Genomic DNA, 19,045 nt, shown 5'->3' on the forward strand with positions numbered 1-19,045 from the left:
TCTGTTCTCATTTAGGCCTGCCTGATTAGGATAACAAGCACAGGAAGGGAGATGAGCCCAGCTACCACAAAATATACCCCTCTCCAAAACACAACCCTTTTGGTACTGTGCCTCTTTGGGTACTCTTTGGAATGCCCAAACTCCCTTTCTGTCTCACTGACCACATCCTCTCTCCTCTACTTTCTGTCAGTGTTGTCTGTCTCACTGACCACAGCCTCTCATCTCCTTCTCTACTTTCTGTCAGTGTTGTCTCTCATACACTATTTTGGGTTGGAGTGGTTGTCTGGTCTGCCCACCTGGAAGCTGTGAGTGTTTCTACATGAGCCGTGCTGCGTGGCTAGACTACTCTGAGTCACCTGTGTGTGTGTGGATATAAATTGCCTTGTCCTGCTGTTCTCATGAGCAATGTTCATCTGCTTGATACAAATTACAATCTATATGATGAAGCTGAGCAGTATTAGATGGGGCACGCTGTCAGACATTTTATTTTTTTCCTCTTTCTCCCTACTTTCCTTGTCTGTCTATCCCCACGTCTTGTTTTTTTCTCTCTCTCTCTCTCTCTCTCTCTCTCTCTCTCTCTCTCTCTCTCTTTGTCTCTCTGTGTGTGTGTGTGTGTGTGTGTGTGTGTGTGTAATGCAGTTTTCCCACACAGTAATATGTATTAATTATGTCTCCGACAGTGGCGATGCATCACTGCTGTCTCATGCTCCTACTGGTTGAGAAGGCTGCATTCCAAACAAAAACTCACACCCTTCCCTCTGTCCTAATGGATCTAGAAGGACGTAATATGACAAACTACAGTACATCCCTGCTCTTTGGAGGGAGAGGTTGCGTTACCTCAGATCTGTGACTGGAAGGCATCAACTGTTTAGGGAAGGATACAAATCTGGGTCCTCGCATTTCTCTCACCCTCACTTCTGCTCTATACTCAGCTGCCTCCAGTCAGCTCCAGCCCTAAGCCTGCCTGTTCTGTCTGTTCTACAGGTATTGGGGGGAACCTGGTAGCCATCCAGTCTAGCCGTATCTCCACTCACCTCCATTTCCACAGTGCTCCTGGGGAGGTACCAGAGGAAGCCAAAGGCTGCTACTACCCCTGCCGCACCTTCTATGGCACAGGTAAAGCACCTAACCAATACTCAAACTGTGGAAATATGATCTGTTTTAAACGGGGCATCCTACAGGACAGGTTGCTTAGCATAGAGAGATTTCCCATCCCTCTCGCTGTGATTTTAATACATAAATTGTACAGTAGGTGCTGCAGAAGGTACTATGTTAAGTCACTACCCCATAATTTAGGCTGACAGATACACAGGTTAGGAACCGTCTTAGCATCTGTTTATTGTTAGACTCAGTTGCACAGTTCCAACTCCTCTCATTTCCTCTCTCAGGAGCCAATCATCGTTCGGCCCAGGTGCTGCTCCTATTGGTGCTCCCGGGTCACCTGATCTTCTTGTACACCATCCACCTGATGAAAAGCGGCCACACCACCCTGACGCCTATCTTCATGACCGTCTATCTGGCTGCCGCCCTCTTACAGGTTAGTGGTGTGTGTGTGTGATGGGGATAGTTCCTTTGCAAACTATCCATAGTCTGCGAATTCCTTTTCCAAATGTGACCTTCATCTGAGCTTGAAATTTCCCTGGCTGACATTACTTTTTATTAAAAGCAGATATTTTGCGAGACACCGCTATTATTGTGACGCTATCACAAGCGAGCTGCGTTCAGAGACCCTCTTTCACTCGGCTTTCATAACACTTCAACATAAATGAACCACACGCATAATGAACGTCAGCTTAGATGAGTGCTCCTTCCTAAGTGACATTTGAAGAAAAATCAGGTGCGGCAGGAAGCCTAGTGGTTAAGAACGTTGGGCCAGTAACTAGAAAGGTGGCTGGTTTGAATCCCCAAGCCCGCCTAGGTGAAAAATCTGTCGACGTGCCCTTGCGCAAGGTACTTAACCGTAATTGCTCCTGTAGATCGCTCTGGATAAGAGCGTTTGCTAAATGTAGAAATGTGTGTATCCTAAGCATTCCTAGAGCTCTGTTTTTTTCCCTGAAGACGTCTGACTTGTGTGTTTTACCGCTTTGATTGCATTAGGATCGATTTATGGAAGCAAAGGCTCATAATGTGAATTGGTGCTTTTACTATAGGTGTGCCATGGCATGTCACGACTGTCTGGAGTGAACATATTTTCTAGGTGTGCATTTTCTCTCCAACTATCTTATTTTAAAGTTGTTTGTTGTACACAGAAAGGCCTAACTGCCACCCTGGAAGTCTTGATTCCGTGGAACTTAGCTTTGATAGTCTGGGGTCAATGTTTACTCACTACAACTGGTCTTTATAGGAAATGAAGACATATGTTAGTTGCCATTTCTCTTCAACTTCACTAGTGAGCCTTTAAACTAAAGAGGGGAAAAAATCATATATCATCATATCATAAGGTACTTTGAGCAGGAGGGTATCTGATTATATTTACATTTACATTTAAGTCATTTAGCAGACGCTCTTATCCAGAGCGACTTACAAATTGGTGCATACACCTTATGACAACCAGTGGAACAGCCACTTGCATCTAAATCTTGTTGGGGGGGGTAGTTAACCTGTTTGGGATAGGGGGCAGTATTTTCACGTCCGGATGAAAACCGTGCCCAAAGTAAACTGCCTGCTACTCAGGCCCAGAAGCTAGGATATGCATGTTATTAGTAGATTTGGATAGAAAACACTCTGAAGAAGAGGTCGACCAATTTATGATTTTTCAATGCTAATACCGATTATTGGAGGACCAAAAAATCCGATGCCGATTAATCGTCAGATTTCTTATTTTTGTTGTTGTAATAATGACAATTACAACAATACTGAATTAACACTTATTTTAACTTAATATAATACATAAATAAAATCAATTTGGCCTCAAATAAGTAATGAAACATGTTTAAATAATTCAAAAACGAAGTGTTGGAAAAGAAAGTAAAAGTGCAATATGTGCTAACGTTTAAGTTCCTTGCTCAGAACATGAGAACATATGAAAGCTGGTGGTTCCTTTTTAACATGAGTCTTCAATATTCTCAGGTAAGACATTTTAGGTTGTAGTTATTATAGGAATTATAGGACTATTTCCCTCTATACCATTTGTATTTCAGTAACCTTTGACTATTGGATGTTCTTATAGGCACTTTAGTATTGCCAGTGTCGAGGCAGGTCGTTATCGCGTTGGACTAGTTAACTGTAAGGTTGCAAGACTGGTTCCCCCGAGCTGACAAGTTAAAAATCTATCTTTCTGGCCCTGAACAAGGCAGTTAACCCACCGTTCATTCCTAGACCGTCATTGAAAATAAGAATGTGTTCTTAACTGACTTGCCTCGTTAAATAAAGATTAAATAAAGGTGTGAAAAAAATAAAAGAAAATCGGCAAAAATCTGTGTCCAAAAATACCGATTTCTGATTGTTATGAAAAATTAGGGCGGATTTCAAGTTATCGGCCATTCCGATTAATCGGTCGACCTCTACTCTGAAGTTTCTAAAACTGTTTGAATGTCTGTGAGTATAACAGAACTTATTTGGCAGGCGGAACCCCGAGGACAAACCATCCAGGAAATTTATTTTTGAGGTCACTCTCTTTTCAATGGGTTTTCATTGGGAATCTAGAATTCTAAGGCAGTTGCTTGCAATTCCTATCGCTTCCACTGGATGTCAAGTCTTTAGAAATTGGTTGATGTTTTTCCTTTGTGTAATGAAGAAGTAGCCCTGTTCAGAACAAGGGTCGAGTGAAGTGTACTGTTTGATAGAGGTTTGTAAGCTGAAAAGCACGCTCCACTTTGTTTTCCTCCGGTATTGAACGTAGTTTATTCTGTGTTAAATTTTATCGATTATTTACATTGAATACCTAAAGTTCTATTAGGAAAGTTGTTTGGACAAAGAATACAGGTAACTTATGAGATATTTTGTAGTCATGTTGCGCAAGTTGGAACCTGTGTTTTTCTGGAGCAAACGTGCCAAATAAATTGACATTTTGGATATATAACAACGGAAATAATAGAACAAAAGGACCATTTGTGATGTTTATGGGACACATTGGAGTGCCAACAAAAGAAGATCTTCAAAGGTAAGGCATGAATTATATCTTTATTTCTGAGTTTTGTGTCGCGCCTGGCGGGTTGAATTATGATTGTCTGTCTTTGTTTGATGGGGTGCTATCCTCAGATAATAGTATGGTTTGCTTTCACCGTGTCAATTCTGCACTGAGACGGACCACAAGACTCATGACACTGGAAAAGCGTGGAGAGAGGAAGGATTAGCTGAAGACGACTGAGGCTGAAGTGCAGCAGATGATCCAGGAGAGACTGAAGAATGTTCAAGAGATCAAACACTCAGTAGATCTCGGCAAGAGAGAAGAGAGATCAGACAGTGTACAGGTCTTCACTGCTCTGGTTCGCTCCATTGAGAGAAGTCCGGCTGAGCTCATTGAGGTGATTGAGGAGAAGCTGAAAGCAACAGAGAGGCAGGCTGAAGGGCTCATTAAAGAGCTGGAGCAGGAAATCACTGAGCTACAGAGGAAGCACTGAGCTGGAGCAGCTCTCACACACTGAGGACCACCTCCTCCAGAGCTTCCCGCCCTGTGCACCCCCTCCACCCATCAATAACTGGTCTGGGATCAGTGTTAATAGTCATCTGTGTGTGGGAACTGTGAAGAGAGCGGTATCTCAACTGGAGGAGACACTGAATAAACAATGGAGAAGCTGCCTGAAGTCAAACTGAAGAGGATTCAGCAGTATGCAGTGGATGTGACTCTGGATCCTGATACAAGATTGACACATCCCTACCTCATCATGGCTGAGGATAGAAAACAAGTGAAACATGGAGATACAAAACAGGATCTCCCCGACAACCCAGAGAGGTTCAATCTTGATCTCTATGTATTGGGAAAGGAGGGCTTCTCCTCAGTTAGATTTGACAATGAGGTGATGGTTAAGGGGAAGACTGACTGGGATTTAGGAGTGGCCAGAGAGTCCATCAACAGGAAGGGGGATATCACACTGAGTGCTGAGAATGGATACTGGGCTCTGTGGCTGAAGAATGGAGAATACGAGGCTCTTGCTAAACCCAGTGTCCTGCTCTCCCTGAGAGAGAGGCCCCAGAAGGTGGTGTTTGTTGATTATGTGGAGGGTCAGGTCTCCTTTTATGATGAGGAGGCCAGGTCTCTACTCTTTCACTGGCTGCACCACTGATAAACTCTATCCATTTTTCTGCCCGTCTTAATGATGATGGTGAAAACTCTACCCCTCTGATCATCTCTCCTGTCAATGACACCAACTGAGTTTAACCTTAAAGTATAGTTGATGGGCATTCTTTGGAGGAGACTGCAGTGTCATATGAATGTCACAAATGGTTGTTTATGTCCTTATACTCAATGATATCTAGTCTCTCTCTCTCTCTCATTGTTGTTCTGAAAAATCAAAGCAGTAAATGTATCCCCACTCCCTAAAACGTTGTAATAAATAATTCCTTAATAAAATGCTTATAGAAAAGGGTTTCTAGGGCATTTATTTTCCGTATTTACATGTAATGCCATAGCCATTCTCTTTCACAGGGGACAATGAGGAATTCTCTCTTTCTCTCAATGCTATTTATAGGAATGATATACTTCTCCTTTAAAGTAACTTGAATCAGGGGAACTTGATACTTAGTCTGGGGTTGTGGTCTCCCATTGTGCTAGTGGTAAGTCCTCGCATTGCTTTCCATGTCTTTACTACTTCATCCAGTAACTTGTGTCCGAGATGGGATAGTGCCTTTGTTTCAAAAGGGAGAGGTTTGCCGTGGTTGTCCTGGGAGAGGACTTGAAACAAGGTGCATAGGCATGCTTCCCAAAGGAGGGGGTTGCAACTATCCACCTCATTTTCAAACATTGCTATGGGCACAGCTAAACAACGGAAGTGATAAATTCGACTTCTTCTGCTTTACTGCAGTGCAGCAGTGGCAACCTCTGTGGGTGACTATTGCCAGATTAAATTATTTTAAGGAGTCAATTTAGAGCATAAAAGTCAAGTAAGCCTAAACTAGTGTAAGTGTAATGTCATATTTATTTAATTCACATTAGCTAGGCCTACTAGTTCTGTTGAGATAACGTTAGTTGTGTCAGAGTTAAGGGCCATGCACATCTGTATTTGGGGAGTTTCTCCCAGTCTTCTCTGCAGATACTCTCAAGCCCTGTTAGGTTAGATGGGGAGCGTCACTGCATAGCTATTTTCAGTTGTCTCCGGAGATGTTTGATCTGGTTCATGTCTGGAATCTGGATGGGCCACTCCAGGACATTCAGAGACTTGTCCCGAAGCCACTCCTGCTTTGTCTTGGCTGTGTGCTTAGGGTCGTTGTTCTGTTGGAAGGTGAACCTTCACTCCAGTCTGAGGTCCTGAGTGCTCTTGAGCAGGTTTTCATCAACGATCTCTCTGTACTTTGCTTCATTCATCTTTCCCTCAATTCTGACTAGTCTCCCAGTCCCTGCCAATGTTGAATATCTACACAACATGATGCTGCCACCACCATGCTTCACCGTAGGGATGGCGCCAGGTTTCTTCCAGACGTGATGCTTGGCATTCAGGCGAAGGAGTTCAATCTTGGTTTCATCAGACCAGAGAATCTTGTTTCTCATGGTCTGAGGGTCTTTAGGTGTCGTTAGGCAAACTCCAAGCAGGCTGTCACGTGCCTTTGGCCAGACGGATGCCACTCCTCAGTAAATCTACCATAAAGGCCTGCTTGGTAGAGTGCTGCAGAGATGGTTGTCTTCTGGAAGGTTCTCCCATCTCCATAGAGGAACTCAAGAGCTCTGTCAGTGACCCTCTGGTTCTTGGTCACCTCCCTGACCAAGGCCCTTCTCTACTGATTGCTCAGTTTGGCCAGGAGGCCAGCTCTAGGAAGAGTCTTGGTGGTTCCAAACTTCTTCCATTGAAGAATGACAGAGTACTGTGTTCTTGTGGACCTTCAATTCAGCAGACATTTTTTGGCACCCTTACCCAGATCTGTGGACTGTTCCCTCAACCTCATGGCCTTGTTTTTGCTCTGACATGCACTGTCAACTCTGGGAGCTTATATAGACAGGTGTGTGCCTTTCCAAACTATATCCAATCAATTTAATTTACCATAGGTGGACTCCAATCAAGTTGTAGAAACATCTCAGGGATGATCAATGGAAAGAGGATGCACCTGAGCTCAATTTCGAGTCTCATAGCAAGTGGTCTGAATACTTTTGTAAAGATATTTCAGTTTTTTATTTGTAATAGATTTGCTAAACATGTCTGGACTTGCTTTGTCATTATGGGGTGTTATGTGTAGATTGCTGAGGAAAAAAATGTATTTAGTCTATTTTAGAAAAAGCCTGTAACGTAACAAAATGTGGAAAAATTCAAGGAGTCTGAATACTCTCCTAAGGCACTGTATAAAACGTTGGTGACCATCCACACTAGAGGAAAGATTATTGTTCTACAGTCCTACACCTGTCAATCAACTGATCAATGCATCCTACTGCATGCTGCATATTAATAAGGTGGTAACTCAAGCCCAATCGGTGCTTTCAGGGTGTGTTCATCGTCATAGTGACAACTGAAAATAATGTCAATGTACATGTAGGCCTAATAACAAAAATTGTATGTACAGTTCCTTCAGAAAGTATGATCTTTTCCCCCTTGACTTTTTCAATAATAATAGTGGTTAACGTTATATTTTTTTTTATGTGACTACCCCGTCTACCACACATACAATTATCTGTATGGTCCCTCAATCGAGTACAAAGACCTGGGATGTTTTCCAATGCTTTCGAAAAGAAGGACCATACAGGAAGTGGGGGGAAAAGAAGCAGATGCTGATTTCCTTTCAGCATAGTGAAGTTATTAATTAGGCTTTTGATGTAGTATCACTACACCAGGTGGCGTGTATTCATGGACACCAAGGGAAGCCAGGCTTGACCAAAAAATGTACCAATAAATTATGCACAGGGACACAATTTTCTTTCTTCAATTCGTAAGAGGCTGAGTGTATCTCACCAGAGAAGGCTTCTGAGCGAGCAAAAACGGTACCCCTCTGTCTGTATGTGTAGGCCATCTATCTGATACTGTCGGGTCCAAAAGAGCATGACATTGTTGCCGCATTGAATAAAAGGGAAGCCAGCGAGCATTTGGCCTCCCTTGATGATGTAAATCAATAACAATAATAGCCTATCAGAGTTGAGCTAAACTGAGTGAGCTCAACTGTGAATGGTCCTGGTGCACCAAAAAAGGGAAGCCAGTTTGGATTTGGCTTCACTCAATCACATCGAGAGCATACGTCATTGACCAAAACTCATTGTGCAGCTAGTTGTCTTGTTGTCCTCCAGTGGCTAGCTAGCTAAAATTGTCCCTTTCCTAAATTAGCCATGGATGGTGATAGGCATTTGGACTTGTGGTTTATTTAGTTTATTCTCCGTACTGGCCAATAATTATTAAGGTGATTCAGATCCAACCATAAATTCATACATTGTGCCCCTGGCCTGCGAGGATAGAAGATTAATATGTTCATTTTTTTTCTTCTTTACTTAACTAAGCAAGTTGATTCTTATTTACAATGCCTACATGTACAGTTGAAGTCAGAAGTTGACATACACCTTAGCCAAATACATTTAATCCTAGCAAAAATTCCCTGTCTTAGGTCAGTTAGGATCACCACTTTATTTTAAGAATGTGAAATGTCAGAATAATAAGTGATTTATTTCAGCTTTTATTTCTTTCATCACATTCCCAGTGGGTCAGAATTTTACATGCACTCAATTAGTGTTTGGTAGCATTGCCTTTAAATTGTTTAACTTGGTTCAAACATTTCGGGTAGCCTTCCACAAGCTTCCCACAATAAGTTTGGTGAATTTTGGCCCAATCCTCCTGACAGCTGGTGTAACAGTTGGGTTTGTAGGCCTCCTTGCTCACACACGCTTTTTCAGTTCTGCCCACAGATATTCTATAGGATTGAGGTCAGGGTTTTGTGATGGCCACTCCAATACCTTGACTTTGTTGTCCTTAAGCCATTTTGTCACAATTTTGGGAGTATGCTTGGGGTCATTGTCCATTTGGAAGACTCATTTACGACCAAGCTTTAACTTCCTGACTGATGTCTTGTGATGTTGCTTCAATATATCCACCAAATTTTCCTACCTCATGATGCCATCTATTTTGTGAAGTGCACCAGTCCCTCCTGCAGCAAAGCACCCCCACAACATGATGCTGCCATTTGTCCCCATGTGCAGTTGCAAGCCGTAGTTTGGCTTTTTTATGGTGGTTTTGGAGCAGAGGCTTCTTCCTTGCTGAGCGACCTTTCAGGTTATGTTGATACAGGACTTGTTTTGCTGTGGATATAGATACTTTTTTGCCTGTTTCCTCCAGCATCTTCAAGTTCCTTTGCTGTTGGTCTGGGATTGATTTGCTCTTTTCACGCCAAAATAAGTTAATCTCTGGAGACAGAAAGCGTCTCCTTCCTGAGCTGTTGCCGGCTGCGTGGTCCCATGGTGTTTATACTTGCGTACTATTTGTTTATGCACATGAATGTGGTACCTTCAGGCATTTGGAAATTGCTCCTAAGGATGAACCAGACTTTTTCTGAAGTCTTGGCGGATTTCTTTAGATTTTCCCATGATGTCAAGCAAAGAGGCATTGAGTTTGAAGGTAGGCCTTGAAATACATCCAAAGGTACACCTCCAATAGGCTAATTGACATAATTTGAGTCAATCAGAAGCTTCTAAAGCCATGACAAATTTCTGGAATTTTCCAATTTGTTTAAAGGCAGTCAATTTAGTGTATGTAAACTTCTGACTGGAATTGTGAAACAGTGAAATAATCCTGTCTGTAAACAATTGTTGTGAAAATTACTTGTGTCATGCACAAAGTAGATGTCCTAACTGACTTGCCAAAACTATAGTTTGTTAACAAGAAATTTGTGGAGTGGTTGAAAACTCATTTTACTGACTTCCCCGACTTCAACTGTAATATATAATAATAATATAATAATATAATATATGCCATTTAGCAGACGCTTTTATCCAAAGCGACTTACAGTCATGTGTGCATACATTCTACGTATGGGTGGTCCCGGGAATCGAACCCACTACCCTGGCGTTACAAGCGCCATGCTCTACCAACTGAGCTACAGAAGGACCACGTGCATGCATGTACTAAATTATCACAACACCGGTTGTAATGGCTTTTTTTCTGGCTTGGCTTCCCCATTGATTTTTACCCACTCACCGCTACTGGTCATTAGAAAGATACAGGAATCCTGTCTAACTTGGTTGCCGAAGAGGAAGGAAACTGCTCTGGGATTTCACCGTGGGACTAATGGTGGTTTTAAAACAGAGTTTAATGGCTGTGGTATGAGAGAACTGAGGATGGATCAACATTGTAGTTACTCAAAAATACTAACCTAAATGACAGAGTGAAACAAAGGAAGCCTGTACATGCATCCTGTTTGCAATAAGGCACTAAAGTGAAGTGGCAAACAAATTAACTTTTTGTACTGAATACAAAGCGTTATGTTTTGGGCCAATCCAACACAGCACATCAGAGTACTACTCTTCATATTTTCAAACATGGTGGTGGCTGCATCATGTTATGGGTATACTTGTCATCGGCAAGAACTATGCAGTGTTTTAGGTTAAAAATAAACAGAATATAAGCGCAGGCAAAAACCTTTCCATAAGACACTTCACCTTTCATCAGAACAATAACCTAAAACACAACGCCAAATCTACACGGGTTGCTTACCAAGATGACATTGAATGTTCCTGAGAGGCTTAGTTACAGTTTTGGCTTAAATAGGCTTGAAAATCTATGGCAAGACTTGAAAGTGGCTGTCTAGAAATGATCAACAATCAACTTGACAGAGCTTGAAGAATTTTACAAAGAATAATGGGCAGATATTGTACATTCCAGTTGGCAAAGCTCTTAGAAACTTACTGACAGCTGTAATCGCAGCCGAAGGTGCTTCTACAAAGTATTTACTCAGGGGTGTGAATACTTATATAAATTCTATTTCTGTGTTTAATTTTCAATAAATTAGCTACATTTTTCTAAAAACATGTTTTCACTTTGTCATTATCGGGTATTGTGTGTAGATGGGTGAGAGATTTAATCCATTTTGAATTCAGGCTGTAACACAACAAAATGTGGAATAAGTCAAGGGGTTTGAATACTTTCTCAAGGCACTGTAATCTGTGAAAGAAGTTACATTTACATTTAAGTCATTTAGCAGACGCTCTTATCCAGAGCGACTTACAAATTGGTGCATTCACCTTATGACATCCAGTGGAACAGTCACTTACAATAGTGCATCTAAATCTTAAAGGGGGGGGGGGAGAAGGATTACTTATCCTATCCTAGGTATTCCTTAAAGAGGTGGGGTTTCAGGTGTCTCCGGAAGGTGGTGATTGACTCCGCTGTCCTGGCGTCGTGAGGGAGTTTGTTCCACCATTGGGGGGCCAGAGCAGCGAACAGTTTTGACTGGGCTGAGCGGGAACTGTACTTCCTCAGTGGGAGGGAGGCGAGCAGGCCAGAGGTGGATGAACGCAGTGCCCTTGTTTGGGTGTAGGGCCTGATCAGAGCCTGGAGGTACTGAGGTGCCGTTCCCCTCACAGCTCCGTAGGCAAGCACCATGGTCTTGTAGCGGATGCGAGCTTCAACTGGAAGATTAATTGTGTCGTCTGCATAGCAATGATAGGAGAGACCATGTGAGGTTATGACAGAGCCAAGTGACTTGGTGTATAGCGAGAATAGGAGAGGGCCTAGAACAGAGCCCTGGGGGACACCAGTGGTGAGAGCGCGTGGTGAGGAGACAGATTCTCGCCACGCCACCTGGTAGGAGCGACCTGTCAGGTAGGACGCAATCCAAGCGTGGGCCGCGCCGGAGATGCCCAACTCGGAGAGGAGGATCTGATGGTTCACAGTATCGAAGGCAGCCGATAGGTCTAGAAGGATGAGAGCAGAGGAGAGAGAGTTAGCTTTAGCGGTGCGGAGTGCCTCCGTGATACAGAGAAGAGCAGTCTCAGTTGAATGACTAGTCTTGAAACCTGACTGATTTGGATCAAGAAGGTCATTCTGAGAGAGATAGCGGGAGAGCTGGCCAAGGACGGCACGTTCAAGAGTTTTGGAGAGAAAAGAAAGAAGGGATACTGGTCTGTAGTTGTTGACATCGTAGGGATCGAGTGTAGGTTTTTTCAGAAGGGGTGCAACTCTTGCTCTCTTGAAGACGGAAGGGACGTAGCCAGCGGTCAGGGATGAGTTGATGAGCGAGGTGAGGTAAGGGAGAAGGTCTCCGGAAATGGTCTGGAGAAGAGAGGAGGGGATAGGGTCAAGCGGGCAGGTTGTTGGGCGGCCGGCCGTCACAAGACGCGAGATTTCATCTGGAGAGAGAGGGGAGAAAGAGATCAGAGCACAGGGTAGGGCAGTGTGAGCAGAACCAGCGGTGTCGTTTGACTTAGCAAACGAGGATCGGATGTCGTCGACCTTCTTTTCAAAATGGTTTAGGAAGTCATCTGCAGAGAGGGGGGGAGGGGGAGGAGGATGCAGGAGGGAGGAGAAGGTGGCAAAGAGCTTCCTAGGGTTAGAGGCAGAAGCTTGGAATTTAGAGTGGTAGAAAGTGGCTTTAGCAGCAGAGACAGAAGAGGAAAATGTAGAGAGGAGGGAGCGAAAGGATGCCAGGTCCGCAGGGAGGCGAGTTTTCCTCCATTTCCGCTCGGCTGCCCGGAGCCCTGTTCTGTGAGCTCGCAATGAGTCGTCGAGCCACGGAGCGGGAGGGGAGGACCGAGCCGGCCTGGAGGATAGGGGGCATAGAGAGTCAAAGGATGCAGAAAGGGAGGAGAGGAGGGTTGAGGAGGCAGAATCAGGAGATAGGTTTGAGCAGAGGGAAGAGATGATAGGATGGAAGAGGAGAGCGTAGCGGGGGAGAGAGAGCGAAGGTTGGGACGGCGCGATACCATCCGAGTAGGGGCAGTGTGGGAAGTGTTGGATGAGAGCGAGAGGGAAAAGGATACAAGGTAGTGGTCGGAGACTTGGAGGGAGTTGCAATGAGGTTAGTGGAAGAACAGCATCTAGTAAAGATGAGGTCGAGCGTATTGCCTGCCTTGTGAGTAGGGGGGAAGGTGAGAGGGTGAGGTCAAAAGAGGAGAGGAGTGGAAAGAAGGAGGCAGAGAGGAATGAGTCAAAGGTAGACGTGGGGAGGTTAAAGTCGCCCAGAACTGTGAGAGGTGAGCCGTCCTCAGGAAAGGAGCTTATCAAGGCATCAAGCTCATTGATGAACTCTCCGAGGGAACCTGGAGGGCGATAAATGATAAGGATGTTAAGCTTGAAAGGGCTGGTAACTGTGACAGCATGGAATTCAAAGGAGGCGATAGACAGATGGGTAAGGGGAGAAAGAGAGAATGACCACTTGGGAGAGATGAGGATCCCGGTGCCACCACCCCGCTGACCAGAAGCTCTCGGGGTGTGCGAGAACACGTGGGCGGACGAAGAGAGAGCAGTAGGAGTGGCAGTGTTAGCTGTGGTGATCCATGTTTCCGTCAGTGCCAAGAAGTCGAGGGACTGGAGGGAGGCATAGGCTGAGATGAACTCTGCCTTGTTGGCCGCAGATCGGCAGTTCCAGAGGCTACCGGAGACCTGGAACTCCACGTGGGTCGTGCGCGCTGGGACCACCAGATTAGGGTGGCCGCGGCCACGCGGTGTAGAGCGTTTGTATGGTCTGTGCAGAGAGGAGAGAACAGGGATAGACAGACACATAGTTGACAGGCTACAGAAGAGGCAGTTACGCTTACGTAGCAAGAATCTTGACTAAAATGATACAGTACTGCTGATGTAGGCTAGCTGGCAGTGGCTGCGTTGTTGACTTTGTAGGCTAGCTGGCAGTGGCTGCGTTGTTGACACTACACTAATCAAGTCGTTCCGTTGAGTGTAATAGTTTCTACAGTGCTGCTATTCGGGGGCTAGCTAGCCGTGTTGATTACGTTACGTTGCGTTAAAAGAACGACAATAGCTGGCTAGCTAACCTAGAAAATCGCTCTAGACTACACAATTATCTTTGATACAAAGACGGCTATGTAGCTAGCTATGATCAAACAAATCAAACTGTTGTACTGTAATGAAATTAAATGAAAAATGTGATACTACCTGTGGAGAGAGAGAGAGAGAGAGAGAAAATGAAAATAAATAAATAAATTCACAAACCTTCCATAACAAAGCCATAACAAACAGAGAGATGAACCTGGAGAAGAGTCCCCTAAGCAAACTGGTCCTGGGGCTCTGTTCACAAACACACCCTACAGAGCCCCAGGACAACAGCACAATTAGACCCAACCAAATCATGAGAAAACAAAAAGATAATTACTTAACACATTGGAAAGAATTAACAAAAAAACAGAGCAAACTAGAATGTTATTTGGCCCTACACAGAGAGTACACAGCGGCAGAATACCTGACCACTGTGACTGACCCAAAATTAAGGAAAGCTTTGACCATGTACAGACTCAGTGAGCATAGCCTTGCTATTGAGAAAGGCCGCCGTAGGCAGACATGGCTCTCAAGAGAAGACAGGCTATGTGCTCACTGCCCACAAAATGAGGTGGAAACTGAACTGAGCTGCACTTCCTAACCTCCTGCCCAATGTATGACCATATTAGAGAGACATATTTCCCCCAGATCACACAGATCCACAGAATTCGAAAACATATCCAATTTTGAAAAACTCCCATACCTACTGGGTGAAATTCCACAGTGTGCCATCACAGCAGCAAGATTTGTGACCTGTTGCCACGAGAAAAGGGCAACCAGTGAAGAACAAACACCATTGTAAATACAACCCATATTTATGCTTATTTATTTTATCTTGTGTCCTTTAATTATTTGTACATTGTGTGTATATATATATATAATATGACATTTGTAATGTCTTTACTGTTTTTAACACATGTTTCCCAGAGAAACTGTTGTATGTGTAATGTTTACTGTTAATTTTTGTTGTTTTTCACTTTATATATTCACTTTGTATGTTGTCTACCTCACTTGCTTTGGCAATGTTAGACACATGTTTCCCAGAGAGAGAGAGAGAGAGAGAGAGAGAGAGAGAGAGAGAGAGAGAGAGAGAGAGAGAGAGAGAGAGAGAGAGAGAGAGAGAGAGAGAGAGAGAGAGAGAGAGAGAGAGAGAGAGAGAGAGAGAGAGAGAGAGAGAGAGAGAGAGAGAGAGAGAGAGACTTTGCATAATCACAATCACTCTAGCAGCCAACCGCTGACTCACTCCCTCTCCTGGCTTGTGATAGGTGGATAAAGGCACAATGGGATTGTGATTTGTGGACAAGAGCACTGGTGGATAAGGACACAGTGGTCTACTGCTGTTAGTGTCCTGGTCTACTGCTGTTAGTGTCCTGGTCTACTGTTGTCAGTGTCCTGGTCTACTGCTGTTATAGTGTCCTGGTCTACTGCTGTCAGTGTCCTGGTCTACTGTTGTCAGTGTCCTGGTCTACTGTTGTCAGTGTCAAGGCCTGAAACCCTCCTCAGAGAGAACAGCAGCTGACCTCGGCCCTATTGACAACAGGTCAGAGAGAAACAGAAAACCATGCAGTTAGTCAGTACAGCAGGACTTTAAGAAAGACAGACAGACAGACAGACAGACAGACAGACAGACAGACAGACAGACAGACAGACAGACAGTAGCAGGGGCCAAGTATTCCAATGATATATGTGATAAGGGGTGAAGACAGACAGAGAAAGCACCGTTCTGTGTGACAGAGCCTCCTGACCACCTGCCGGCAGTGTAGTTAGTGAGTCACACCGGGGCTTTGATAGAGTCCCAACCTGCTGATTCACCTTCTCTGATGTTCGGTCAACACTTTCATTCACACGCAAAGTCCCCGGCTACAAACTAGAGAGGGAGGAGCTGAGGGGAAAGAGATGTAGAGAGGGGAGGAGCTGAGGGGGAAAGAGATGTAGAGAGGGGAGGAGCTGAGGGGGAAAGAGATGTAGAGAGGGGAGGAGCTGAGGGGGAAAGAGATGTAGAGAGGGGAGGAGCTGAAGGGGAAAGAGATGTAGAGAGGGGAGGAGCTGAGGGGGAAAGAGATGTAGAGAGGGGAGGAGCTGAAGGGGAAAGAGATGTAGAGAGGGGAGGAGCTGAGGGGGAAAGACATGTAGAGAGGGGAGGAGCTGAGGGGGAAAGAGATGTAGAGAGGGGAGGAGCTGAGGGGGAAAGAGATGTAGAGGGGAGGAGCTGAGGGGAAAGAGATGTAGAGAGGGGAGGAGCTGAGGGGGAAAGAGATGTAGAGAGGGGAGGAGCTGAGGGGGAAAGAGATGTAGAGAGGGGAGGAGCTGAGGGGGAAAGAGATGTAGAGAGGGGAGGAGCTGAGGGGGAAAGAGATGTAGAGAGGGGAGGAGCTGAGGGGAAAGAGATGTAGAGAGGGGAGGAGCTGAGGGGGAAAGAGATGTAGAGAGGGGAGGAGCTGAGGGGAAAGAGATGTAGAGAGGGGAGGAGCTGAGGGGGAAAGAGATGTAGAGAGGGGAGGAGCTGAGGGGGAAAGAGATGTAGAGAGGGGAGGAGCTGAGGGGGAAAGAGATGTAGAGAGGGGAGGAGCTGAGGGGAAAGAGATGTAGAGAGGGGAGGAGCTGAGGGGGAAAGAGATGTAGAGAGGGGAGGAGCTGAGGGGATAGAGATGTAGAGAGGGGAGGAGCTGAGGGGATAGAGATGTAGAGAGGGGAGGAACTGAGGGGATAGAGATGTAGAGCCCTACACCAGCCTTCTACCAGGCATCTACAGCCCTATACCAGCCCTCTACAGATCTCTACAGCCCTAAGTTGACTAGCTTCCTTGCCAGTCTAGGTTACTTCCAGACACAAGACCTTGTTAGACTGTTTCAAGCTATCTAAAACAGTGAGTGACTATAGCTTTGTACTGTTTCGACAGTGTGAAAGTACAAACACTTCCCACGTTCCAACACACACAAACATATATATATATACAAGGCAGTCACCCAAAGCATGCCTCTAAAACGCATCTCGTTCAGTCGTTATTCATAATGAGGAGAATTGAAAGCGAGGCTAAATGGTTCCGTATGGCTCAGCTGGTAGAGCATGGTGCTTGCAACACCAGGGTAGTGGGTTCCATGTTCAGCCCCCTTTAACCTCACTCAGATTGTCATACATTACAGGAAGCTAAATGAAATGACACAAATTCATATTTGTTTTATATTTAATGGCCTTTTTCTGTCAGTCTTATTAGGAAAATAAAGCAAGTATTAATGTAATGTCAATTAAATAAGAACAGTTTGATTAAATCGTTCCTAAATAAAAATGTTTATAGAAGAGGCTTTTTTTTATTTTATTTACTTAGACTACAAGGGTCTAGTGTCCTATTGTGCTAGTTCTAAGACAGGATGAAACATCTCTTGCGTTGTCTTCCATGTCTTTACTACTTCACCCTGTAGCTCTGGCGTCAGATGGGATGGTGCCTTCGTGCAATAGTCTGAGTTGTGCCCTGGTAGTCCTTGGAGGGGATTTGACAGAAAGTGCACCCTCTTTTGCACAGCCAAAAGAGGGTGTTACAACTATATCAATGAAAGGTGTACTATGACCACTGCTGGTTTAACCTTACTAGCACTGAGATGTATGAACAGGAGGCTATGTAATATCAATTGTCCAGTAGATAGATTAGAGCAAAATAAATGGCGATTGAGAGTTTAACTGTGTAAAGATTAATTTCAGGTACCTGGCAAAATAAAGGAAACTCCAACATAGTGTCTTAATAGGGCGTTGACCCGCCAGAACAGCTTCAGTGCACCTTGGCAGGGATTCTACAAGCGTCTGGAATTCTATTATAGGGATGCGAAACCATTTTTCCACAAGAAATTCCATAATTTGGTGGTGGTGGAAAACACTGCCTCAGTCTCCAGAATCTCCTGTAAGTGTTAAATTGGGTTGAGATCTGATGACTGAGAGGGCTTGGCATATCGTGAAACATCAGCAAGTTGAGCAGTCTTCGTCAGTGAAGCTCCTGCCAAACGTGCCCCAACAATCACCCCTCTTTCAAAGTCACTGAGATCTCCTCTTCTAGCCATGGTAGAAAAAATGATATGCAACTGGGCCTGACCAGCATTTTTATTAGAGGTCGACCGATTAATCGGAATGGCCGATTAACTACGGCCGATTTCAAGTTTTCAGAATAATCGGACATCTGTATTTTTGGACAGCGATTTTTGCGCATTCGCAAAAAAAGACTCGTTGCTCCAACGTGTACCTAACCATAAACATCAATGCCTTTCTTAAAATCAATACACAAATATATGTTTTTAAACCTGCATATTTAGTTAATATTGCCTGCTAACATTAATTTATTTTAGCTAGGTAAATTGTGTCACTTCTCTTGCAACAGAGTTAGGGTATATGCAGCAGTTTGGGCTGCCTGGCTCGTTGCGAACTGTGAAGACTATTTCTTCCTAACAAAGACAGACTACTTTGCCAAACGGGGGATGATTTAACAAAGGCGCATTTGCAAAAAAAGCACAATCGTTGCACGACTGTACCTAACCATAAACATCAATGCGTTTCTTAAAATCAATACACAGAAGTATATATATTTTTAAACCTGCATATTTAGCTAAAAGAAATCCAGGTTAGCAGGCAATATTAAACTAGGGAAATTGTCACTTCTCTTGCGTTCATTGCACGCAGAGTTAGGGTATGCAACAGTTTGGGCCGCCTGGCTCATTGCGAACTAATTTGCCAGAATTTTACATAATTATGACATAACATTGAAGGTTGTACAATGTAACAGCAATATTTAGACTTAGGGATGCCACCCGTTTAGATAAAATACAGAACGGTTCCGTATTTCACTGAAATAATAAACATTTAGTTTTCGAAATGACATTTTCCGGATTCGACCATATTAATGACCAAAGGCTCATATTTCTGTGTGTTATGTTACAAATAAGTCTATGATTTGATAGAGCAGTTTGACTGAGCGATGGTAGGCAGCAGCAGGCTCGTAAGCATTCATTCAAACAGCA

General features: G+C 44.2%; 1 protein-coding gene across 1 annotated transcript in view; it reads left to right on the forward strand.

Moving 5' to 3' along the window:
• LOC118379292 (solute carrier family 41 member 2-like) overlaps positions 1-19,045 on the forward strand; it is a 44,468-nt gene that overhangs the window by 9,604 nt on the left and 15,819 nt on the right. The window contains exons 9-10 of the mRNA XM_035766301.2: positions 985-1,116; positions 1,389-1,537. Coding sequence (XP_035622194.2) covers positions 985-1,116; positions 1,389-1,537 — 281 coding nt within the window. The remainder of the gene's footprint in view (positions 1-984; positions 1,117-1,388; positions 1,538-19,045) is intronic.

Source organism: Oncorhynchus keta, chromosome 13, assembly GCF_023373465.1.
Source record: "Oncorhynchus keta strain PuntledgeMale-10-30-2019 chromosome 13, Oket_V2, whole genome shotgun sequence".
Classification (NCBI taxonomy): Eukaryota; Metazoa; Chordata; class Actinopteri; order Salmoniformes; family Salmonidae; genus Oncorhynchus; species Oncorhynchus keta.